Source organism: Prionailurus viverrinus, chromosome E2 (assembly GCF_022837055.1).
Source record: "Prionailurus viverrinus isolate Anna chromosome E2, UM_Priviv_1.0, whole genome shotgun sequence".
Classification (NCBI taxonomy): domain Eukaryota; kingdom Metazoa; phylum Chordata; class Mammalia; order Carnivora; family Felidae; genus Prionailurus; species Prionailurus viverrinus.
In genome coordinates, this window is record NC_062575.1 from 19,480,998 (window position 1) to 19,504,447 (window position 23,450).

General features: G+C 49.6%; 3 protein-coding genes across 22 annotated transcripts in view; 2 read left to right on the top strand and 1 right to left on the bottom strand.

The window, feature by feature from the left end:
• Positions 1-1,386: 1,386 nt before the first annotated feature.
• CENPT (centromere protein T) lies at positions 1,387-7,471 on the top strand. 2 transcript variants are annotated; one of them, XM_047835280.1, is made up of 13 exons: positions 1,390-1,745; positions 3,044-3,134; positions 3,275-3,362; positions 3,471-3,567; positions 3,688-3,824; positions 3,947-3,983; positions 4,196-4,344; positions 4,922-5,122; positions 5,354-5,659; positions 5,900-5,990; positions 6,792-6,968; positions 7,058-7,162; positions 7,237-7,471. In XM_047835280.1, exons 1-13 carry the CDS (start codon positions 1,621-1,623, stop codon positions 7,358-7,360), a joined length of 1,728 nt encoding a protein of 575 aa, XP_047691236.1. In that variant the 5' UTR covers positions 1,390-1,620; the 3' UTR covers positions 7,361-7,471. The 2 variants fall into 2 exon arrangements, with proteins under 2 accessions (XP_047691237.1, XP_047691236.1); XM_047835281.1 differs by lacking the exon at positions 4,922-5,122 and having other exon boundaries at positions 1,387-1,745; positions 5,384-5,659.
• A 93-nt stretch (positions 7,472-7,564) lies between these two features.
• On the bottom strand, positions 7,565-22,356 carry TSNAXIP1 (translin associated factor X interacting protein 1). 17 transcript variants are annotated; one of them, XM_047835258.1, is made up of 16 exons: positions 20,389-20,483; positions 17,541-17,640; positions 13,259-13,371; positions 12,985-13,111; positions 11,760-11,853; positions 11,022-11,218; positions 10,477-10,612; positions 9,857-10,026; positions 9,617-9,776; positions 9,410-9,540; positions 9,150-9,275; positions 8,866-9,018; positions 8,653-8,762; positions 8,314-8,440; positions 8,091-8,197; positions 7,565-7,885 (listed from the first exon to the last, which is right to left on the bottom strand). In XM_047835258.1, exons 1-16 carry the CDS (start codon positions 20,433-20,435, stop codon positions 7,645-7,647), a joined length of 2,139 nt encoding a protein of 712 aa, XP_047691214.1. In that variant the 5' UTR covers positions 20,436-20,483; the 3' UTR covers positions 7,565-7,644. The 17 variants fall into 17 exon arrangements, with proteins under 17 accessions (XP_047691214.1, XP_047691215.1, XP_047691219.1 ...); XM_047835260.1 differs by having other exon boundaries at positions 7,708-7,860; XM_047835259.1 differs by lacking the exon at positions 17,541-17,640 and having other exon boundaries at positions 20,389-20,495.
• RANBP10 (RAN binding protein 10) overlaps positions 20,746-23,450 on the top strand; it is a 66,179-nt gene continuing 63,474 nt past the window's right edge. For 2 of the 3 annotated variants that reach the window (XM_047835276.1, XM_047835277.1), the window contains exons 1-2: positions 20,746-21,280; positions 22,079-22,190. In XM_047835276.1, coding sequence (XP_047691232.1) covers positions 20,881-21,280; positions 22,079-22,190 — 512 coding nt within the window. In that variant the 5' untranslated portion in view covers positions 20,746-20,880. Of the gene's footprint in view, positions 21,281-22,078; positions 22,191-23,450 lie in introns of those variants that run through there. The other variant, XM_047835279.1, reaches the window with a different exon arrangement.

Consider the following 23,450-nt stretch of genomic DNA (forward strand, 5'->3'; position numbering starts at 1 on the left):
TTTCCGATTCTGTGTCTCCCTCTCTCTCTGCCCCTCCCCCGTTCATGCTCTGTCTCTCTCTGTCCCAAAAATAAATAAACGTTGAAAAAAAAATTAAAAAAAAAAAAATGTGCATTCATTTGGATGAATATACAACAGTAAAAACATGAATACACACTTTGTTAAATGATTAAATGTTTATGAAATGTATGCAGTAGAGATAAAGCAAAAGATCATTGTTACATTGTTTTGTATTTTCATTGTCATACTATTACTGATAGAATTCTATTCTTGTCTCAAGACGTACCTTCCTCAAAAAATATTAATGAGATCAAATTTATATCGTTTCTTCATGCACAGAACATTGAAGATGCTCAATAAAATCGTACCTTCCAGTACATAAAATCACCTCTAATCTACACATAATCTTTTATACTTAAAACATATCTAGAATGCATAGCTCTCTCCCCACCCCTACTGCCCTGCCCACCCTCTATCTTGTCACCTCTGGAAAAAGGCTACAACCTTGTCACAAGTCTCCCTGCTGCCAATCTTGCCTCCTCTACAAAATCTGTTGTTCACATGGATACCAAAAAAATATGGTTATGTAATTCCTCTGCTTAAATCGTTCCAGTGGCCTATTGCATTAAGAATAATGTCCAAACTCCTTTCCCGAGCCTGTAAGACCCCACATGGTCTGCTCCTTGCCTGTCTTACTCCTCCCTCCCTTGCTTCATGCACTCAGTATTTTCTTTTTTAAAAGTAGCAAATATAAAGTTTAATCAATTATGTAAAACACATAGACACCTGATCTAGGAGCAAAAGGATAAGTCCATAACTCAGAACTCAAGTTCTAATTAAATTTCCATGAAAATTTAAGAAAGGCTGTCTTGGTGGAAAATGTGCTAATAGAGTCTCTAGCATTAACAGAACTTTGAAAGCCAAATTTCGTCTCAAAATTGGACGTGTTTGGAGATCATAACATTTCTGCTGCATCACAAACAGCCCACTAGCTTTTGAGCCTGCAGCCTGGTCTCTTCTGAGGCTGAGTAGTTTTCACAAATGCAAATCTGACCAGATCACACACAGGATAAAATTATTTTTTCCTGGCCCAAGTGTGCCTACTCAACTAGGAGAGGGAGATGGGAATAAGAGACATTCTCATAGTGACTTCTATTTATTAAGGGCCTGGCTTACTATATATCAGACACTGAGCTAAACATTATCTCAATGAGGGGCGCCTGGCTTGCTCAGTAAGTAGAGCATGTGACTCTTGATCCCCGGATCCTGAAGTTGAGCCCCATGTTGATGTAGAAATTACCTAAACAAACTTTAAAAAATTACCCCATTGGATACAGTACAAGCCCCTATTAGGTGGGTATCATCCTCAACTTACAGATGAAGAAACCAAGTCTTCGACTGATGGCACACATTTGCCCAGGTTCACTCCCTGGTAACAGTGCCTCCAATCCAGAGTTTACAACGACCGCGCCAGGGTCCTCTGAGCGGGTAGGGTTGGAACCGCAACTCCCGTGAGGCTGTGCGGCAGCCTCGCGGCCTGCCGACTCGCGAGAGTTGGCTCAAACGCGGCGGCGGGAAGGCGGTGGAGCGGCCCACCTGAGCAGTTGGGTGGGAGAGCGAATGGCTGAGGCAATGGAGGATAGCTACAGCCAGGACAGCGAGCCTACCACACGCACGTTGCTGCGGCGCGTGCTGGATACCGCGGACACGCGCACCCCGCAGCGACGCCGAAGTGCTGGAATTGGGTATGTGAGGGCGCTGCGCGAGCATATGAGCAACCAGAAGGATTAGGGGGTTAGGTTTCCGTGGGAGACCCCGTTTGGAAAGGGAAAGGGGAACTGAGTCTCGGAGAGGCGCAGGACTCAGGGTTCTGAGAACTGGCTCCACCCTTCTAGCTAGGCTCAGGTCAGCTGTTGGTGCCCGCCGCCCAGGGACTCCAGGCTGACAAGTCTCGGGACCACGGACCTCAAATCACGTTCGGGTCTTTGGGTTTCGGCCTCTGGTGAAGGATAGGCGCTCAGAATCTGGCCTTTTGGCCCGTTCTACGGGCCATCTTCCCCGACATCAGCCCAGAGTGTGTCCAAGCATCTGCCCTGCCTCCTATGTGTCCTCCACCTTTCCCTGCACATTCACTCCCCTTTTCCTGGAGGGTCCTTCTGAAAGATGGGAAAGGAGCTATAGAGAACAGCCTACGTAGAATTCGGGAGTCAGGAACTAGAAAGATGTTTTGCTAGGGAGTAGGGAATTGGCTTGACGTAGTGGCAGTGACAGTGGATGAGGTCTGTGGTGAGCTCATGGTGCAGAGGGTGTGGAATTTGGCATCAGCCAGACAGGGGCAGTCCAGTTCTTTTATAGGCGCTGGGAAGCTGTTCGTTGTAGGTTTTAGACCTATAAGTGATGAGGTGGGAGCTATGCCTTGGGAATTTGAGGGAGACTGGAAAGAAGAGACTAGGACTGGCGTGACCCATGTAGAAGTTGCTGTCAAACCCTGACAGGCATTTAAAAGCCTTCAAAATATTTAAAATCCTTCTTGGGTTGTTATTTTTTTTAATGTTTATTTATTTATTTTTGAGAGAGAGAGAGCATGTGCACTAGAGGGAGAGGGGCAGAGAAGGAGACAGGGAATCCCAAGCAGCCTCTGCACTGTCAGCACAGAGTGTGATGCTCAACCGACTGAGCCACCCAGGTGCTCCCTTGGGTTGTTATTTTAATGTCAGGAATGGATACTGTTCCATTTGCTTTTCTTGTCTGTGTGGCTAACCTCTGCTTCTAAGAAAGTCAGTTCTGTAAAGGTTTCCTCAGTCCCTCTCTCTAGGTAGGTCATTATGGTCCCTCTCTATTCCCATATCCCTCAGGTTCCCCTTCATCCACAACCTTGTTGATACAGAGCTGAGAACAGGCACTAGGGGAGGGGCAAGTGGTTTCTGGTTCCTTGGCCTTGAGGGAAAAGGGCTTTAGGCCAAGATTCCTGATGAAAGCACATCTCTGCATACTCTAGTTTCCTGTCCCTACTTAATTCTCAGAGCAATTGGTCTTTACACAGTGCCCAGAAATCCCTACTTGAAACACCTTCCTCCAGGAGGTTGAGCAGCTCAACAAAGACAAATGCAAGGCGGCGTTCCCAAAGAGCCAGGGTAAGTGCCCCAGCCCATTGACCCCTACAGGGCTCTTGCTGCATTCAGGGGACCCTGAGGTCTAGCTCTGCTCTGGAGCCCACCTTGAGGGAATCTCAAGGCAAACAAACAGACTGATTACTTGATGCTTTCACCCAAAGTCTATTGGCAGATTGGCCCATGTTCAAACCAGTGGACACCTGGAGGAACAGACACCCCGGACTCTGCTGAAGAACATCCTTCTAACTGGTGAGGGAACACTGGCTTGCTGGTCGGAGTTAGACACCAGTCCCATGGTATCTCTCATTCAGGGCAGCCTGCCCTGCCAACCTTACTTTCTTCTTGCTATTTTGGCAGCCCCAGAATCTTCCATCATGATGCCAGAGTCAGTGGTCAAGCCAGTGCCAACACCGCAGGTGGTCCAATCCTCTAGACAGGAAAGCGTTCGGGGCAGGTGCACAATGAATTCTCCCCCTTGCACTGGGCTGTTGGGTAGCTCTGATCAGGGAGCCTCTTGAGGGTCCCAGAAGCCAATATTGGGCTTCCTGGCCTGAGATAAGTTTCATCCTTGTAGCCTGGAGCTGCAACTTCCTGAGCTTGAGCCCCCTACAACCCTGGCTCTAGGTCTGCTGGCTCCTGGCAGGAGGAAGCGGAGGCTGAGATTGTCAGTCTTTCAGCAAGGAATAGACCAGGGGCTGCCTCTCTCCCAAGGTAAGACCCTGGACAACACTTGTGGCCACCCTCTTTTGTCCTCTGGAGAGGCTGAAGAGGCCTGAGACAGGGCTGTCATGAGCCTAGAACTTATCATGGTTTCTTTTTAAATTCTCTTGCAGAGCCTTGTGGGAATACCAGTGCCTCTTCTCTCACCAGGTGCTGTTGTCTGTTTGGGGGTTGGTGGAGAGGCTTGGGGAGGGAGGTATTGATTGGGATGGAATCTGACCATATTGGTCCCTGCCAGTATTAGCTTCATAGCATAATGGCTGTGTTCTTAGAGATGAGAGCCCCAGGGCAGATGGGAGTATTCTCCCAAAAATTGGGCTTCAGGTACCTGACTTTCCTTCATGGCTCCTCCCTCCCACCAGTTCCCTCAACTTGACCTTTGCCACACCTCTTCAGCCACAGTCAGTGCACAGGCCTGGTTTGGCTCGCAGACCTCCCACCCGTCGAGCTGTAGATGTGGGTGCATTTTTGCAGGATTTGCAAGATACTTCCCTGGCCTTGGCTTCTCCAGGTAAGGTTGAGATTTCCTTCTGCCCTGTGGGGAAAGCTCCCCCACTCCCATGGGAGGTATGCTGAGTTCAGGATTACTCCTCTGTCAGGTCAAGGACAGTGAGCAAGCCTGACTAGTAGGTCTATGAAGAGTTTCTGCTTCCTTTCTACATGATGTCCCTTGTCTAAATGGAGCCTTAGTCTTAGCCCCACATTCTTGAGAAGCTAGAGGGCTGAGGGTAGGAAAGGTGTGGTATGGTGACTGGAGCTTTTGGGGAGATTGATTGATAGGGCTCAGGTTTAAGGATCAGCTGGCCAATCAGAACTGACTGGGGAGCCTGCTTCCAGAAGACAAGTCAAGTTTACTAGAGTAGGAGGATTCCAGGTAGAGGGAGCAGAGTGAGAAGTGGAGGCATGGGTGAGCAGTTTGGATGGGACAAGCTGTGGTGGGTGGGAATATTAGGCCTAGAAGCAGGAAGATCACTGTGGAAGCTCTCTTAGAATACTAGGAGGTTTTCTCTAAAGGTCACTTGGGGCAGACTCATGGAGCCCACTGCCCAGGCCCTGGTGACAGAGTGTCAACTGCCTTTGATCTCCAGGTAACAGCCTCAGAACCCCTGTTGCTACCCTGCCAACCGACACCGTGTTGGAGGACACTCAGCCCTTCTCCCAGCCCTTGGTTGGCCATTCCCCCAGTGTGTACCACTCCCTGCCCTGTCTCTCTTACACTGAGGCTAAAGATGCTGAGAAGGCTGTCAGTCACAGGACACAGAGGAGTGGGCCTAAGCTGCAGAACTACAGTGAGTATGTGGGCTTTTCCTTCCTCGGGCCCATTTGTGTGTCCTGCAGAGTCCCCTGGATGTTGGTCCCTCTTACATCTCAGAGCAGAGTTAGTGTTGGGCCAGGATACTCCACAAACAAGTACCCTGGGTCTCCCTCTGGGCTTTTCTCCTCAGTGAGCTAGAGTGGATTTTATTCCTTTATCCTTGAGCTACATCCTTCTCTAACTTATATTCTCTCCCTTGATTCAGGTCCTGTAAAACCAGCCCAACTTCTGGCAGGAAAGTCAAAGAAGGTTGATGCCCTTGCTATGAGCTTCCCAAACACCAGCAGTGCTATCGCTGGAGAAGATGAAGTAGAGCCCTTACAGGGTGGAGTTGGTGAGAACACAGAAGAGAGGATGGAGGAAAGTTTGAGTGTGAGTGAAGTGAAGGACACAACAGGAACACAAGGATCTGTTAGGACAGACAAGTCTGACAGGAATGAAACGTCAGAAGCTGTTGAGGCCAAGGAGCCAGAGGGATCTTCAGGAGATGAGAACATCTCTGGTAGGACAGGTAAGGGTCCCAGTGCAGGGATGGGGGAGTGACTTGGTGACAGCTACATTCAGTCCCTAATCTGAGGAGTTGTATATCTGGGTTGTGTTTCTGGGCACAAGTAGTCTTGGGTCAGGGAGACTCTGAGGGGCCCGTTGCTTGGCGGGCCAGACGTAAATGGGGCCCTTGAGGAACAGGACAAGGAGGCTGTGGGTCTTCAGAGTTGGGTGAGCCCCCTATAATCCTGCCCTTCCTCTACAGCAAGTCCAGAATTGGCCTCCAGCACCACTGAGTTTCTTCAGGCCAGGCAACTTCAGTTTCTTGAGTCAGCCCCACCGCCTAGCACTGCCATGTAAGATTCTATGACCTTGTTTTGCATGGGCTTCTCGGGAAGGGAGCAGGCTTCTGAGCTTGGCATTGAGTACCACAGGATTATCCCCCTTCTCATTAGTATGCAGATGATCACCCAGGAGAGCACCCTGAGGTGGGCTCAGTGAGGCTCACTGAGTACATCTGTCATCCTGGTGCATGCTTCCACATTCTGAGAGGAAACTGGGTAGGGGGATGTTTCTAAGTTAGTATATAGTCAGAGAAGGCTTCCTGGAAGACGATTAGCAGAATCAAATAGGCAGAAATGGGCTGAGGGAAGGAATGTCTGTCCATACAGAGGCCTGAGGGTCATGGGCCTGAGCAAGTACCAATTTATGTAATAAGTCTAGACTAGGACATTGGGTCCAGACTGGAGGATCAGGGCTGCAGGGAAAGACCAGGCCTCAGTGTGGTCCTCTGTCCCCACTACCCCTCAGCACATAGTTGGAGTTATTGGTTCAGGTTAGCCAAGGAGTAAATGGGCCCTAGTCTTGGCAGGAGCCAATAAGACTTTTGTTTTGTTTTGTTTTGTTTTTGTGTTTTGTTTTGTTTTTAAATTTATTTGTTTATTTTGAGAGCAAGAGAGAGAACCCCAAGCAGTCTCCACACTGTCAGCACAGAGCCTGATTCAGGGCTTGAACTCACGAACCAGGAGATCATGACCTGAGCCAAGATCAAGAGTCGGATGCTCAACCAACTGAGTCACCCAGGCACCCCAAGACTTGTTTTTGACTAGGGGCCTCTTCACGTAGCATTTTAGCTAACTATCCACTCTTGCCCCCAGCTTATCCTCAGAGCCTCTGGAGCCTCTACCGACCAGGCTTCCTCCCAGGGCCAGAACCCTTGGCCCCAGGCCCCGTCAAGATCCCCACAAGACTGGACTGAACCACTATGTGAAACTCTTCAGCTTCTATGCTAAGATGCCCATGGAGAAGAAGGCTCTTGAAATGGTGGAGAAGTGGTGAGTCCTGGACACTCGGGGTGGGGAGAGGAGCCCCTCAGATCATGAACAGTCAGTTCAGTCTTTTCTACCCCAACCCTCTTTGGCAGCCTGGACAAGTATTTCCAGCATCTTTGTGACGACCTGGAGGTGTTTGCTGCTCATGCTGGCCGCAAGACTGTGAGACCAGAGGACCTGGAATTGCTGATGCGTCGGTAAGTGGGCAGAAGCAGGGAGGTGATGGATGTGGGAGTGCTGACACTGATTCTATATCTATCCTCTGCTACAGGCAGGGCCTGGTCAACGACCAAGTCTCTTTGCATGTGCTTGTGGAGCGGCACCTGCCCCTGGAATACCGGCAGCTGCTCATCCCTTGTGCATTCAGTGGTAACACTGTCTTTCCTGCTCAGTAGTGGCCAGGCCTCAACACTCATCCAGTCCCTACCTAGGGCCACTTGGCCCCACATATTCTTCCAGGTCTCCTCCCATCCCTCCTCACCATCAATAAAGTGTCACAAACAGAATGTGCTGTGTTTTGGTGCATATCCTGGGGCCAGCCAGGCCGGGACCAATACTCATCCCTCTTCTCAATTCCCCAGCACAACCTGGAAAATAGGTTCAGACAAATCATTTTATACTAAAAGTTAGGGGTTAGGAGCACTAGAGCACTGGAGCACTGAGGCTGCCCATAGCAGCCCTAGCTTGCAGGCTCCTGCTCTCGAGGCCCCATGCGCCTGAGGTCAATCATCTGAAGCTGTTCCAGGGCAATCTGGAGCTGTTCCACAATGCCTTCTTCCTTCTCTTCACCCTCCTCAGGCAGTTCTGTCACGGGGAGCTGGAAGGCCTGGCTCAAATAGCTATTCAGGGTCTGTTTGTCCAGGCCGGGATCAATGTTCATCAGGGCTTCACGTACCTTGGGTAGGGTTACTTTATCATGGCTACCCCACAAAGAAAGAGAGATAGGCTTTGACCCTTCTGTACCCCAGGCCCCAAGATGTCCTCTGCTGAGCTTGAGCAGTATATAGTACCCAGGAACAAACTCAGTGCACAGGGAGATCCAAGGCAATGAGATGCCACCCTGTGGCCCAACCTGCAGGATATGCCTATGGCTAAGTGGGCCTGAGGACCTCAGGAGTTACTCACAGTTCCAGGCCCAGCTCCTGCTTTAGCTCCTGTAAGTACTCATCCTTTTCATCCATGTACTGTTCCCACAGCTTTTGCACAAAGGGCATACTCTGGCCCTCCTCATCCTGGGAGGGTCCGTAAGGCAGGGTGAGGACACATTGGTTAGGGTCCAGCAGAGGCCAGGGCAGGGCTGGGCAAGTTCCTGGACAACTCCCACTCCCCGACACACACCCATACCTACCTCTATAAACAATGAGTGGTAGTTGAGCAAGTCTGCATTGCTACTGTTGGAATGCCAGCCCCCTGCCTCCATCAGCTGCTGGATTCTCTCTTCCCTCTTGAAGGGGAAGGTGCTCTTAAGGACAGTGCTATGGGGAGACACAAGGGCCAACAGGCCTGGCTCAGGCCTACCCACTTATCTTCCTGTACCACTCTGCCAGCCCCACTACTGCTCAAAAGGGACAACAAGTGTTGGGGCTGTGAGCCCTTCCTGTCAGGCTCCCCTTTCCCCTGCACACCTGGGAGCCTGGCCAGAGGAAATGTTGGGCAGGAGTTTGTGGTGGCTGGACTGGCCTCTCACCTTAAGTTTTCCATGGTTATCAGCCCCTCATTCTGACTGTCAGCATTTGTCATCTCCTTTAGCAACTGTACTACGGTCTCCTTCTGCTTGATGTACACACTCTCGCTCCTCTACAGGGAAGGAAGCATTGACTAACTTGTTGCTTCCTGAAGTGATAGGGATAGACCTGGCCTATGGTGGGGACAAAGGGTGGAGGGCCAGGTCCAACCTCACCTTTCCCATCAAGAGTGCATAGAACTGGCTCATGACCTCATTAGAACGGAAGAGCTTGATATTTTCAAAAATGGTGTAAGCCCAGGCCATGGCATCACCAGGTCCAAAGCGATTCTCCAGGAAATTGAAGAAGAAATCTGGGAATTTCTCTTTCTGCAGGGTTGGGGACGACTGCTTAGTAACCCTGCCCCATGGTGGGTTAGCTCTCCCCCCTAACACCTTGATGGAATTCCCGGGAGGATTCTCAAGGCCACACCAGGCCCAAATGGCCCATAAGATCTGACCTGCTCCTCAACAAGACGTTCCTTCCAGGCATCTTTGAGTAGGTTTACCACATCCTTCTTGGTTGGCTTCTTGTTCTCCACAATGCCATCAAATCGAAGGAAAGAGGGGATGGCTTCCCCATAGCCCTGCAAGGTAGAATGTCAGCTCATCTCTGGGCCCAGGCAGAGCCCAAGATGGTTCCCCAGAATCTCAAGTCTTAGCAGCAAGGCCTGGCTGTTCTGACTCTGGCCCCAAGCCTCCCAAGCCCAGGGACCCCTACCAGACCAGGAAAGAAGTCTTTCTCCCGGAGCAGGCCCTCGCTAATCTCCTCCAAGAGCACATCCACCAGCTGGTCACTGTTTTTGCCCTCGGCCAGCATTTGCCAGCGATTTGGGCCCCCAGCCACCACACCTGCAGGTGGGAAGAGGGAGCTGGAGTCCAAACCACATCGTTGAGCACTCCCTGGGAGTCCAATGGCCATCATTACCTTCACACTTGGTCCAGTCAGGCCGTGGTGTAGAGGTGCGCTGGATCTCCTGGAGCTCAGAATAAAACTGGTCCCGCTCCTTCAGTGTGGTCATGTGCAACTGTAGCAGTATCTCGTGCTCCTTGCAGACCTCTTCATAGTCACCTCTCAGGCTGTCCAGCTACGGACAAGGTGATTGATCCTCACTACCCACCTGCATGACCCTTCCCTACCCTGCCTGACCTGCCTGCCCACCAGCACCTGCTCCTGCAGATCCTTGTTGGTCTTCTCCTGCATTTCAAAGTCCCTCCTGGGCACCACATCTCCAAAGTTGGCTTTCATGGTGTTGAGTTCCATCTGTGTGCGGGTCAGGTCTTGCCGGGTCATCTTCAGAGCCAGTGTTAACTTAACGGGGTCCTCGCCCCAGATGCCTGTCAGGGTACCAGCCAGCTTGCATCACCCTGACTCCAAGGCCTGTAGCCCAGGGCAGGGTTAGAATATTCCTCAGGGCTTGTTCCAGGTCCTTCTCTCGCTGCTTGGGAAGCCCTGGGTCTTTCCTACAGCACTAATATCTTACAACTTCAAGCTTAAACAGAGAAGTCCAGGACACGAAGTACCAGACCTGTCCTGCTCTCAGGGAGTCTCAGTTGCCTCAGCGGCCAATAATTGTTTCCTACTTAAACAAGGAGTCTATGATTCTCAGTCCAGCTCAGAAGATCCACAGACCCAGGCAGCAGCAAGAATATCCCCACCTCACCCCACCCCACCCCCCAGCATTGTGAATGGGCATGGAATGAACAGATGTAGGAGAGTTGAATGGGGACGAGTGGCGAGACTCCTCTAGTGCCTCCTCAGGGGAAAGAAACCCACCTCAGGCTTACCTGGGGACTGGGCTAGTGACATGTCTTCCCGCTGGTACCGCAGCTCATTCAAGTCTGCAATGAGGATCTTGCGGGCATCTCGCTCACTGAGGTAGTGCAGGTACTCCTCAGCCAAATTCTTCCTCAGTTTGGACACCTGTTGGGAAGGTGGCTGTGTGGTCATGGGACTGTACTTAGCGAGCCATCAAAGGGGATGGGATGGATGCTGGGTGGCCACATCAGGGCCTGGGAAGAGAAAAGGTAAAAGAAGGAGGCTGGCCATTCCTGAAAATCCAACAAAGTGCCAATGCTTCCTCCTGTGGAGAAAGTCTGGGAGCCAAGAAGCAGGACTGCTATCATTTGGGGCCACATGGAACCAGTGCTAAGCCAAGAAGGAAGACAGAATGTGGAAGTAGGGCCTCTGGAGGTAGGTGGTGGCTCAGTATATCATTCCAGGCAGAAGGGTAGAGAGTTAGGGGTCACCTTAGTGCCCAAGGCTTCAGGTCACCCCTGGGCTGGAGGTAGCAGTAATTCAGGGAGCTGGTCACCACACCACTCCCATTCACCTCGCTCTGCAATGAGATCTTCTCCTCGTTCTTTTTGTCAATGAGTTTTAGCAAATTCATCTTCTCTTTCTTCAGCATGGAGATTTCATATCTCTCCTCAGCCCGCATGGCCAGGATCCTCTCGTTGCAGTCCTCATTCACAGTGACAAGTTTGGCCTTCAAGGGCTCCAGAGCCCGAATCTTCTCCCTCTGGTGGGCTAAGCAGGGACAGGTGGGAGATTACCTTTGGGACCATGGAGAACAAACAGCCAGGAGACACTGATCGAAGGTAACAGTGAGTGGCTATGTCCCTTGCAAACTCCAGGAGTCTATCACTGCCTTGTTCAAAACATGGCTCCTGCTTAAGGCCTTCCTGCATTGGCTTTTAAACCAGAGACACAGTCTAGTTGAGGACTGGGGTTTTCATCTATGCCCTTTCTCTCTATAGCCTTTAGTCCTGTAGTTGTACCATGCCCGGCACCTCCTAAGCCTGGTTGGGAGCCTCTACTTCCCAAAGGTACTCACTTAATCCTGGGCTTCACTCTCAATAGTGAAGTTGCTCTTACCATACTTCCCAAGGACAGGAGGTGGTTAGGTGCTCTATCACAGGACAGTGTAAGCAAAAAGGCTGAGCAAAGCTTGGTGACTTCAAGGCCTAATTAGTAGCTGCCCAACATGGCTGCATAACCCCAGAAGGTAAGAGTTGGATGCTCTCCATGCCTTCCAGACTGGACCCAGGCACAGAGGCTGCAGTCTTACCCAGCATCACCTCATATGCATTCTTGATGGAAGATAGCAATGGCTTGTACGTTTTAAAGTCCTCTATGAAGAACTCAAAGATTTCTCTGTAAGGCTGGCAAGAGAAGGGGACCTGTCACCTCCTGGCCTATAGCTGCTTAAGTTTAGAAATATTGTAGCATGAAGTTACCTGGTGACCCACATTCAAATAAATACCCCTGGGCACCACATGGGTCGCTCATTGCCAGGAAGCTGAGGGGTAGCTATGTCCCTCTCAACTGTTCTCTGGAGGCTGTTCTCCTGGTGCTATCTCTGAAGGCTAGCAGATGACCTGGGTCAGGGCTGTCCCTTCTGTATCTGAGCCCCACTTTGGCTCTCCAGGCAGCCAGCCTCCAAGCACTGTGCCTTAGTTAGCCTCTCACCATCATCCCCTTGCCATCTTACAGACCTGTGAGGACAGGAGGACATTCAAGCCTCTAGCTTTGTATTCTCACCTGCAAGTAAAGGTGTGGTTTCCTGTCCAATTTGGACACAAGTTTTGGGGCACAGCATTATGTCCTGGAATTAGCACAGGCTCTAGAATCAGTCCTGAGTTCATATCCCAGTCCTACCACTTCATAGCTGTATGCCTTCTCTGAACTTCTGCTTCCTTGTTGATGAGGTACTTTCAGCCTATGAGATTGTATACAAGGCCTCATTCAGGGCCTGGCACACAGATGGTGCTCAGCAAGTGTTTCTATCTGTGACTAAGTCAGAAGTAAGGGATTTCCTGTCATCATCCCTGTTAGAACAGGGATTTGGTGATTCCCTCCTTAGTATGTACCAGAATATAATCTGCATCTAAGTTTCTCTATGTGTCTGGGCTAAGTTCCTCAAGCTTGAGTCTGTCATCTCGGGGCTGGTGAACACCATATGACCCTTGCTTGCCCAATTGCCAGGATTCAGGCTCCATTCACTGATGTCCAACAACCCAAACTAGGCACTGGGGGTCACAAAGATGAAGGAACTGGAGACAGCATCCAGTTCACCTGACTCAGGTGTGAAACTCAAGCCTCAGGAGAGTTTTGGTTCCAGCTTTGCCTGCTCGCTGACTTTGTCATAGAACCTGTTTCCCTTACCAGGAATAGGGACCCAAAAGAGAAGGGAGAGGATAGTCTCTCCTGAAGTCTGAATGCTGAGTCCTAGTGAGTAAAATTTCCTCCCACCTGTCCTCCTGCCCTCCCCACAGTTATTCTGTGGCTCTGACCTGCAACCTCAGCTCCTGGGCAGAATCTGTGCTCAGGTCCAGCAGGAGAAGCTCCTTGCGTAGGTAGTTCTCTAGCTGCTCCAGGTATCTTGGCTTAGTAGTGCCCAGGGGCTGCTGCTGCCAACTACTGCAGGGTATGGTGGGATGAGATGTGATGGGCACACCATGGGGCTCCTGCATCCTTGGTCTGGGGCAGCACACACCCCTGTGCTGTCTCTGGGCCCAATGCTGGGTCTGTACCAGCCCATCCACCACAGTGCTGACCCTGGCTTACCCTGCTCGTTTCCGGTAATCATATGAACAGGGCTTTCGATTATGCAGAATGGTCTGACCACTGGTGTATGTGGGCCATGGGGACAGGTGGCCACCAATGGAGAACTGACAGGACTGCAGGAAGAGACAGGTGAGGTTACCAAGGCAACATTGCTCCCATTCCTGATGCTCCTCTCCATCATCCTCCTTCTATTCTTTTAAAAAAAAATTTTTTTTTTAACATTTATTTATTTTTGAGACAGAGAGAGACAGAGCATGAACAGGAGAGGGTCAGAGAGAGAGGGAGACACAGAATCTGAAACAGGCTCCAGGCTCTGAGCAATCAGCACAGAGCCTGACGCGGGGCTCGAACTCACACACCACGAGATCGTGACCTGAGCCGAAGTCGGACACCCAACCGACTGAGCCACCCAGGCGCCCCCATCCTCCTTCTATTCTTAATTCCGCCCCCCCAACATCTCTTTCTCTCTCTCTTTTTTAAGTAGGCTCCATGCCCAACATGGTGCTTGAACTCATGACCCCAAGATGAAGAGTCACATGCTACAGCAACTGAGCCAGCCAGGCGCCCCTCCCTAACATCTCTCTCTGTCTTTTTAAATGCTTATTTATTTTTGAGAGAGAGAGCGAGAGCGAGCAGGCAGGAGAGGGGCAGAGATAGATGGAGACAGAATCCAAAGCAGGCTCTAGACTCTGAGCTGTAAGCACAGAACCCAACGTGGGGCTCAAACTCACGAGCGGTGAGATCATGACCTGAGCCAAAGTCAGATGCTTAACCGACTGAGCCACCCAGGCACCCCCCAACATCTCTTAATATGGTTCAAAATTAAGAATGTGGGCTCTAGCACCAGGTAGTGACTAAAGCCAATGCAGATTACCAGGTAGGGATGGGCCCTGACTGGAGGGGACCAGAAAAGGCTAACATCTTGGAGGAGGAGGTAATAATATCTGTGATGTTCATTCAGTAAAACTTGAATATGTACTTCAACTCAGTATATGAGAGGAACTGAGGCCACTCTGGGAGAGGGGGTGTATCTCAGGTTTAAAGGTGGGGCACACAGACTGCCTGGGTAACACTAACACCTCAGGGAAACAGCAAGAATTTTTTTTAACATTTTCATTTATTTTTGAGAGAGACGAGAGAGAGAGACGAGAGAGCAAGGGGGATACAGAATCCGAAGCAAGCTCCAGGTTCTGAGCTCTCAGCACAGAGCCTGACGCAGGGCTCAAATTCATGAACCACAAGATCATGACCCAGGCCAAAATCAGACACTCAACCAACTGAGCCACCTAGGCACCCCAACAGCAAGAATTTTAAAGAGCTACGGGGGCGATTGGGTGGCTCAGTCGGTTGAAAGTCTGACTTCGGTTCAGGTCATGATCTCACAGTTGGTGGGTTCGAGCCCTGCGTTGGGCTCTGTGCTGACAGCTCAGAGCCTGGAGCCTACTTCAGATTCTGTGGCTCCCTCTCTTTCTGCCCCTCTCCTACTCATGTGCTCTCTCTCTCTCAGAAATAAACATCAAAAAACAATTAAAAAAAAAAAAGAATTTTAGGGGCACCTGGGTGGCTCAGTCGGTTAAGCATCCGACTTCGGCTCGGGTCACGATCTCACAGTTTGTGAGTTAGAGCCCCATGTCGGGCTCTGTGCTGACAGCTTAGAGCCTGGAGCCTGCTTCAAATTCTGTGTCTCCCTCTCTCTCTCTGCTCCTCCCCCACTCATGCTCTGTCTGTCTCTCCTTCAAAAAAAAAAAATTAATAAAAAAATATGAAAAAAAAAAAGAATTTTAAAGAGCAATGAATAGGGGCCAATGTCCAAGGAGAGCAGGCTGGTTGAGGCTGAGGCCTGGGGAGGCCAGTGTAGAGGGAGTCAGAGATGGAGCAGCAGCTTTATGCAGAAGGGCTGTCCTCAAAGCCTTACTTATGACTGTGGAAAAATTAATAAATTCCTAAATACCCAGAAATTAGAAAACTCCTAAATGTCTAAAAAATAAAAGCAGTCATGAAATGTTTACAAAAAGATTTAATGTGGAAATATGCTAACCCTACAGCTCTAAGGGTTAAGTAAAGCCTGAAATTAAGGAATAAGCACAACTAGGTAAAAATGGAAGTCTAGAAAAAAACAAGAAATAATGTAAAAAGTTATCAACAATTATTATTCTCTAATGATAGGCCATTGGATGCTTATTTTTCTACAATTGTACATTTTTCAAAAATTTCTGGGATCCCGGGGGGGGGGGTGCGGTGGAGGGGCTCAGTCAGTTGAGTGTCCGACTTGGGCTCAGGTCATGATCTCCTGGTCTGTGAGTTCAAGCCCACATCAGGCTCTGTGCTGACAGCTCAGAGCCTGGAGCCTGCTTTGGATTCTGTGTCTCCTTCTCTCTCTCTCTGCCCCTCTCCTGCTCATGCTCTGTCTCTCTCCATCTCTCCAAAATGAATAAACATTAAAAAAAAAAAAAGAAAGAAAGCCTTAAGATTTCTTTTTGTTTGAGTTTGAGAAGAACTATCAAGAATAAAATTTTTAAATAGTTAAAAAGAGAGTAAATAAAGTATAAATAGGCAAACTGGAAAAATGAGAGAATTAAAACTGCTAAAAATCAAGCCAGAAAAACAATTTTTTTGAAATTTTATCAAAATTGTGATTTTGTGCCAAGTAATTCTGAAAGACATCTGGGAATTTGTCAAAGAAGCATCTAACCCTAGTGAATTGATAAGTTTTTCAGACTTTCAAAAGGCCAGGACTTGTGTTCTGTCTGCCGTTTGTGTGGGGAGAAAACATGGTTATCCTACATTGATTCTGGGGCAAGTGCGGCTTCCAGGTCGTTGTTATCATTACCAACTGGCCTCCACCAGCCAACGGGTGCAAAATGTTTCACTGGGGCTCCTACCTCTCTGCTTCCTCCTGAGGGTGAAAATGGGAAGGGGCGTGGCCAGGGGGCGGCGTGAGGGAGTAATGCCCTCTGGTGGTTAAGAATGGTGGTGCCCTAGGCTGATGGCTCGGAGCCTGGAGCCTGTTTCCGATTCTGTGTCTCCCTCTCTCTCTGCCCCTCCCCCGTTCATGCTCTGTCTCTCTCTGTCCCAAAAATAAAATAAAAAACGTTGAAAAAAAAAAAAAAGAATGGTGGTGCCCTCGCAGGAAGAAAGTGCTTAGGCCCAGGTACACGGTAGGATGGCAGCTGGGTGGAGGGGGGATCATGTGCCCCATTATCGGTCTTCCGAGGCCCTGGCTGCGCTTGGTCTCTGCGAAGAGTCCACACTGATTCCTTTTCCCTCTCTGGAGTCTGGGTCCCCACGTTGGGAATCTCCAGCTTCATAAAGTGTGGGTCCCATGTGTCCTTAAATTCCCCATAGGGGACACACACAAAGAAAACCACCACACAGCCCATAATGCTCCACTGTGAACTGGAGTTATAAGTTTGCTAAACTGTGTGTGTGTGTGTGTTTTTTAAAGTCGGTTTGCTAATTAAATAATTACAACCCTATGACTGTATCAACAAAAGTTCAAAAGTACTTAATAAGACAGCATTCATTATTTTTTTTTTTTAAGTAAGCTGTACGCCCAACATGGGACTTGAACTCAAAACCCAGAGATCAAGAGTCTCACACTCTACGGACTGAGCCAGCCAGGTGCCCCAAGACAGAATTCATTTTTATATAAAAAAATTAAAAGAACAGGAATGGTGGAAGGGCAGTTTCCTGAGGCTAGTAGAGTCTCTTGCCGCCAACCCAGAGCCAGCAACACAAGGGGGTAATAACATCTTTTTACTCCTGCCTTCACACATTTACTCACAACATTATGGAGCTCTCAACATATGCCAAACACTCAAGTACCCTATCAGGGAATCAGGGCCATACAGAAAAAAAAAAAACCAACAAAAAACAAAAACAAAAACATATAGTCACATCCCTGAAGGACCTTGGTAGATCTGGTGTGACCATCCCAGCATCTAGCACAGTGCCTGGCATATGGCAGGCTGAATGAAAAAATGAGGTCCACTCCAGAACATTGAGCTGCAGGGGAAGGGTGTCGGGAAGGAGCTGAGTCTCTCTCTGCCAGGGGAGGTCTGGAAAGGCTTTTCAGATGAGGTGCAACCAGTTTGCACACCTCTACCCTAAAGCCTGATGGGTCTGGCCACTGTAAGCCACGCTTCCCTGACTGGAGAGAAGCTGCTGGCTTCTGGGGGGGGGGTGCATGTTTCAGGTGGGTGGTGCTTTTGGGTTGCAGAGAGGGAGGCAGCTAGGGTCTGGGAGCTGACATTTGGGTTTCCAGCAAGACATTGCCACTAACCAGCGTCTTCTGTCTCTGGGAAAACTTTCGGTTCTGGGAGCTCTTGGTTTCTGTGAGGTAGGAGTCATCTACGGTCACTCCTGAAGGCTGTATGTGTGTTCTGCACAGAGAAGGGGAAGACAGTGGTAGATGACAGAGCTCTGAGTGGGGAGAGCACCTCCAACCTTCCCAGATCAACAGGACATGGCCTCTTTTCCCTGCAGAGCTAGGCTCTGGGTCTTCCCAGCAGTGCCTATAGATTCCCAGAGATGTTGCCAATAAGTTCCTGGCCATGGGCCCAAAACATTTTCCTACATTCCTGGAAACCTTCTCATGCTGAGGATCTCATCAATCCCTACAGTGACAGGATACCTTCATGAGTGTCCTTCATGAGCCCAGAGAACTCTGTGGACTTAAACTTTCATTCAGTGTTCAGAGGAGTTTCACGTTTGTGACTGGCACATTCTGGGGGTGTGATACCAAAGACAGGTGTTAGGACAAGAAGCACAAGGTCTGAGGTCCAAGAGCTGGTGTGTGAGTCCCCATCCTGCACTTACTGGCTGAAAGGCCTGGGGGTTGACATTTGGGGTTCCAACAGGAACCCCCAGGCAAGCCATTTGACCTCTCTCAGCCTAGTATGCTCATAAGGAAATGGAGACAATTCTTGCTTTTCCTATCTTATAAAGTTGTTGTGAAGTTTAATACGAGGAAAAGAGATATGCAAAAACAGCCTGTAAGCTGCAAGAGCTGTGAAGATGTTAATGATAACCGTAAGGTGGGAGAAAAGTTGATTCTAAGAAGGTTCCTTAGCTCCTAGACCTCTTGGGAGGGAGTGCCATCCTTCCTCAGGCTAGGAAGGCATTTGGGGATCAACAGGGAGGGCTTCCCTGGGAAGGCAGATCCAGGTGAAGAAAAGGGAAAAGTAATTCCAGAAATCCATGGTGGCAGTGGGTGGGGGTCATTTATGCTGCCAGACAGACCTGTGTCTTCGTTCCCTTTGCTAGCCAATGACCTTGGGCATACTGTTTAACCTCTCTGAACCTCAGTGTCTTTGTCTATAAAAGTGAGACTGGGACTACCTGTATTCCAGAGAAGTTGAGAGCAGTAAATGTGAATCTAGTTGGGAACCTAAGGACTTGGTTCCTTAGTCCTACTCCATAGAGCGGTGACACCCCAAACGCTAGTCCTCTCTTATCTCTCAATGGGACAAGTATGAACAAACCATATCAAATAAACAGCAGCTATAGAAAAGGAAGGGTTTTTGCATTCGTGCACTCTCTCCATCTCTCAAAAATAAATAAACATTAAAAAAAAATAGTCACATGCTCTACTGACTGAGCCAGTAGGGGACTGCCCCTATATTTCTTCTCTTCCTTCCTTTCTTCCTTTTGATACTTTTTTTTTTTTTTACAGTTTATTTATTTTGGGGGAGAAAATTCAAGCCGGGGAGGGGCAGAGAAAAAGGAGGACAGAGGATCCGAAGCAGGCTCTGCACTGTCAGCTTGAACAGTGCTGGGCTTGAACTCACAAACTGCAAGATCATGACCTGAGCCAGAGTCAGATGCTGAAGCAACTGAGCCACCCAGGCACCCCTATGCTTTCTTCTTCTTCTTCTTCTTCTTCTTCTTCTTCTTCTTCTTCTTTTTAATGTTTATTTTTGAGAGAGAGAGAGAGAGAGAGAGAGAGAGAGAGAGAGAGAGAGAGAAACAAAGCTTGAGTGGGGGAGGGGCACAGAGAGAGGGAGGGAGACACAGAATCTGAGCTGCTGGCACAGAGCCCCATGCGGGGCTCGAACTCACAAACCGCGAGATCATGACCCGAGCTGAAGTTGGTGTCTTAACCAACTGAGCCACCCAGGTGACCCCCTATGCTTCCTTCTTAAAATAGATGGGGATTCTCCTTCTGAATCCATTTCATATCCCTTTCAAACATGACTGCAGTTTCCTAAATCATTCCTGTGCTGGGTAACAACACTCTTTCTCAAGCCTGCTTCCTGGTTCTTATAGTTTCATTCTAACTCTGGATAAAATAATCAAATTGGCAAACAATTTCCTGACTTTTGTAGGCTTTCTCTGTTGAGGTAGCAAACCCTGAAGGATTAGAGTTTAGGTGAGATCAAGTTTTTGCGTTGGAAATGAGTAGAAGGGAGAAACTACGTTCATTAAACAACCGAATGTTTAGTATATGCAAGAACTGTGATGAGAGCTTCGTATATTCTGCCTAAATTTTCCCGGCAATGTTTGTGAGGTGGGCTGTAACATCCCCACGTTTGAGATACAGAAGCAGAAGCCCAGAACTTAAGAGACTTCTTGGGTTCCCAAAGCTAGAAAGACATTTATCCCCAAATTTTGTCTTATTATGTACATTTTGTGGCTTTCCTGGCTAATAGAACTTGTCAAATTTTGCAATGCCCAGAGGGTGCAACCTCTGAATAGACAGCAATTCGATAAGCATCTTTGCCATAAACCAATGGGTGAAGAGGCCATTTATCTCTGTGGCTAAGAGCTAAGAAGTCTCACATGGCTGGGTTCAAATCCTAGCTCCTCCACTTGTAAACGTGTAAAACACATGATCTCTCCAGACTTCTATTTGTAATAGAAGTATCCAGAAGATATTACTACTTCATAGAGTTGTGAGTTAAATATGCTATATATAAAGCACTTGGCACATCATATACGCTCAATATAAAGAGGCTGGCTCTTACTAATGTTAAAGTGCGCCAGCTCTTTTGCTAGCACGTAATGTCCGCATTCTGTTTCTGCCCCAGCGATCCGGTGGGGCTGAAGCCCCGAATCAATGGACAGAAGCTTTTCTCTTTCTGCAAGTTCTCCAAACCCTCCTCTCCGCCCTCAGTCTGGCCAGCGCCTACCTCGAAGTGGTCGCGAAGCTGGAGCACCGCGGCTTCGGGAAGGCCATGACCCTCGGGCAGCCGGACAGCCAGCATCCACTGCCTGTGAAGTTGTGGTAGTGTACAGCCGGTCGCTATGGCGACCAGGCCCCAGCATCCCAGAGGCGGGGGCGGGGTCAAGATTGTGCCACGCCCCCTCACCCCAAGGCTGAAGGCTAGGAGGAAAGCCAGTTAGCAAAGGTGGACTCGGACCCGGGAGCAGGGTTCCCTCAGTCAATCACTACAGCGGACTTGACCCTAGCTATCACAACTGAGGTGAGGGGATAAACAGAGGCAGTGGGGGAGAGAGGGAAACTGAGGGCCTGGAGCTACGTTGCCAGCGGGAATTGTAGTTTTTGGTTTCTTGAAGTCTCTGCCGGGCAGGCTTATGACTGAGCAGATTTGTACTACATCTCCCTAAGTTCTTTACGATCCCGGGTTGGCCCGCCTCTGGAGAGCTCTGCATTGTGGGATATGGAGTCTGAAATGTGGCGAGGCGTGGCAGTGTCCAAAGAGAGATGCCGGACTCGGACTCGGTTTCCCTGCGACCTCAGTAGGCTCGCGGGCCATTGGCTGAGCGGGGAGGATCTCGTCCCGCTCCTCCCCGCCCCCAGTGACACAATAGCAGCTCCCTCCAAGATGGCGGCGGCGACGGCCGACCCGGGAGCTGGGAGCCCGCAGGCTGGAGATTCCTCTGGCGGGGGCGCTGGGGGCGGGCTGCCGTCCCCAGGGGAGCAGGAGCTGAGTCGGCGCCTGCAGCGCCTGTACCCCGCGGTCAACCAGCACGAGACGCCGCTGCCGCGCTCCTGGAGCCCCAAGGACAAGTACAACTACATCGGCCTCTCCCAGGGCAACCTCCGCGTCCACTACAAAGGTATCGGCCTGTTTGGCCCGCTGGGGTCGGGCGGAAGGCCAGAGCATCTGTGGGGTGGCGATGCTGCCCGCCCCTGCCCCATCACGTCCCTTCCCGGGCCTGGGTGCTTCGGGTTAGGCCTTAGCCCCTGTGGGGTGTCCAGGGTGTTGAGGCTGACCAGGCCGAGGGTCGACTGCTTAGACTGCTCTTCTCTGAGACACCTAATGTCAAGAGAACTGCAACAGGTGTCCATACCCAGTGCTGGGCTGGAGCTTCCACCCCTGGGGGCCTTCCTGCTTGTCCTGGGATAGCTCCCAACTCCAGCTGAACCCTTCACCACGGCTTAGTTTTTGGAGTGTCTGAAGAAAGGGGTGGTCACATCCCCTTCATTAGCCAGAAGCCTGTGGGTTTGCTCATCTGCCAGACATCACAGACAGGTCTTGGAGTTTTCTACTAAAGTTGGGGGGGGGGGGTCTCCCAGAGCTCCTCCACCTCCCCTCCTCTCCCAGGTGGACTGCCTGTATTCTGGAGAGACCGCCAGCAGCACTTGGAAATCTCTCACATGTATGCATATTGCCCGTACCCTTGTTTAGTTTGTATGGGAGACAGTGTCTCTGGCAAGGCTGCTGTTCACAGGAGGAGGTGAGCCAAAGGGGGGAGGTTTATGTGTTTGCTCAGTTGTTATTTAGTTGTTCCTTGAACAATGTAAGGGCTTTCTCTAGCCACGAAGGGTTCACCCCTTCGTTGCCATGGAGCAGTAAAGAATGAGGTTTCTATTTACATTTCTTCTGAAATTTCTTCCTTGCTCTCTCCTATTAGGTCATGGCAAAAATCACAAAGATGCTGCCTCAGTGCGTGCCACCCACCCCATACCTGCTGCCTGTGGCATTTATTACTTTGAGGTGAAGATTGTCAGCAAAGGAAGAGATGGGTAAGCCCCTTTTACCACCTTTTTCCCCCAGCACTGACCTGTTTCCTGTGGTCAGAGTTTGATGACTCCTGGCCGACACTTGTGACTGATGTGAGCTGCTGAGCCTCACGGGTCTGGGCTGCAGAGGGTTGAATAGTGGGCTGCCTCTGTTTCCTGACTGTTAGCATGGCCTGGTGTAAGCAGAAGCCCTTGGTAGCAAGCATTGGGGGTAGAGGAGGGGACTTCTCTTCAGTGATGATGTAATGAAATACCTCACAGGTCAGGGAAACAAGTAACAAGTTTACATTAACAATTCAGTGTCCAGAATGGGATTTCCCCTACTGCTATATGGCGTTTGTGACTTCCCTCCTTTCACATTCTTGCTGTATTCAGGGTTCCTTTTTATGGCATTTAGTCATGTAGAGGCCCTTATAGGCTTCAAAGGGATAGTAGAGTCTTCACAGCATTCATCACAGCTGTGGCAGTCACTGGCCTGTCATCTCAGGGTAAACATCATGCACATGGTCAGAATCAGGTGACCTTGCTGCTCATAAACTTGTTTTTCAGTCTAGGGATTTGAACACCAGTTGGACCAGCTTTAGGAAGGCCCTCATTAAAGTCAGCATTAGGGAGGCTCCCCATTTTAGGGTGATCTAAGCAGACACAGGAAATCAGAGGGGAGATTTTTCAGTTTTCTTTTTTTCTTCCTTCTAGTCAACCTTTTTTACCTTTGACTGTGACAAAGCAGGTGTTTAACTTATAAAAGAACATGATTTCAGCTGTCTTGGAAAGGCTTTCCTCATCAGACCTTAAATCTGATGTGGGAAGTTTGCCAACTACACCAGTGACCTTCGTGCCAACCCTGAATGTGTGTTCTTGAGCATTCAGAATACTTCCTCTCTCTTAGGGACTGCCCCTCTTATGGTGCATGCAAAATGCCTAGCCAACGGGCTGTGCTGGGGGAGGATTGCCATAGTTGGAGGTTTGCCTGCTTCCTCAGTGAAGTTGTAATGTCCTTTCCTGGGACGGCTGTGTGGTCATGGGTAGATGGTGGGGCTTCCATCTCCTTGTCTATACTGTGGGGAGCTAGGCCAGTGTCTAAGCTGCCTTTAACCCCATAACTCTATGATTCTGAAATTCTGGTCATGGCAAGCTGTTGCATCTTTTCACTTTTATTCCCATCTAGTGGATTTACTGATAGGAAACATCCTATTGGAGGGTCTTAAAGTTTCCATTTTCCCTTTCCACCATCTGATAAAAACACATATATACCTATAATGT

Bases quoted from the DNA above. Each gene is read 5' to 3' on its own strand.
- TSNAXIP1 (XM_047835258.1), bottom strand. From the start codon at position 20,435: ATGGCCTTCCCGAAGCCGCGGTGCTCCAGCTTCGCGACCACTTCGAG. The intron at 9,777-9,856 runs GTGCTGGTGGGC...CCTTGTCCGTAG, and splicing joins ACAAGGATCTGCAGGAGCAG to CTGGACAGCCTGAGAGGTGA. The intron at 7,886-8,090 runs GTGAGTAACTCC...TTTGTGGGGTAG, and splicing joins CAGGAGCTGGGCCTGGAACT to CCATGATAAAGTAACCCTAC.
- CENPT (XM_047835280.1), top strand. From the start codon at position 1,621: ATGGCTGAGGCAATGGAGGATAGCTACAGCCAGGACAGCGAGCCTACC. The intron at 5,123-5,353 runs GTGAGTATGTGG...CCCTTGATTCAG, and splicing joins GCCTAAGCTGCAGAACTACA to GTCCTGTAAAACCAGCCCAA. The intron at 5,660-5,899 runs GTAAGGGTCCCA...CTTCCTCTACAG, and splicing joins GAACATCTCTGGTAGGACAG to CAAGTCCAGAATTGGCCTCC.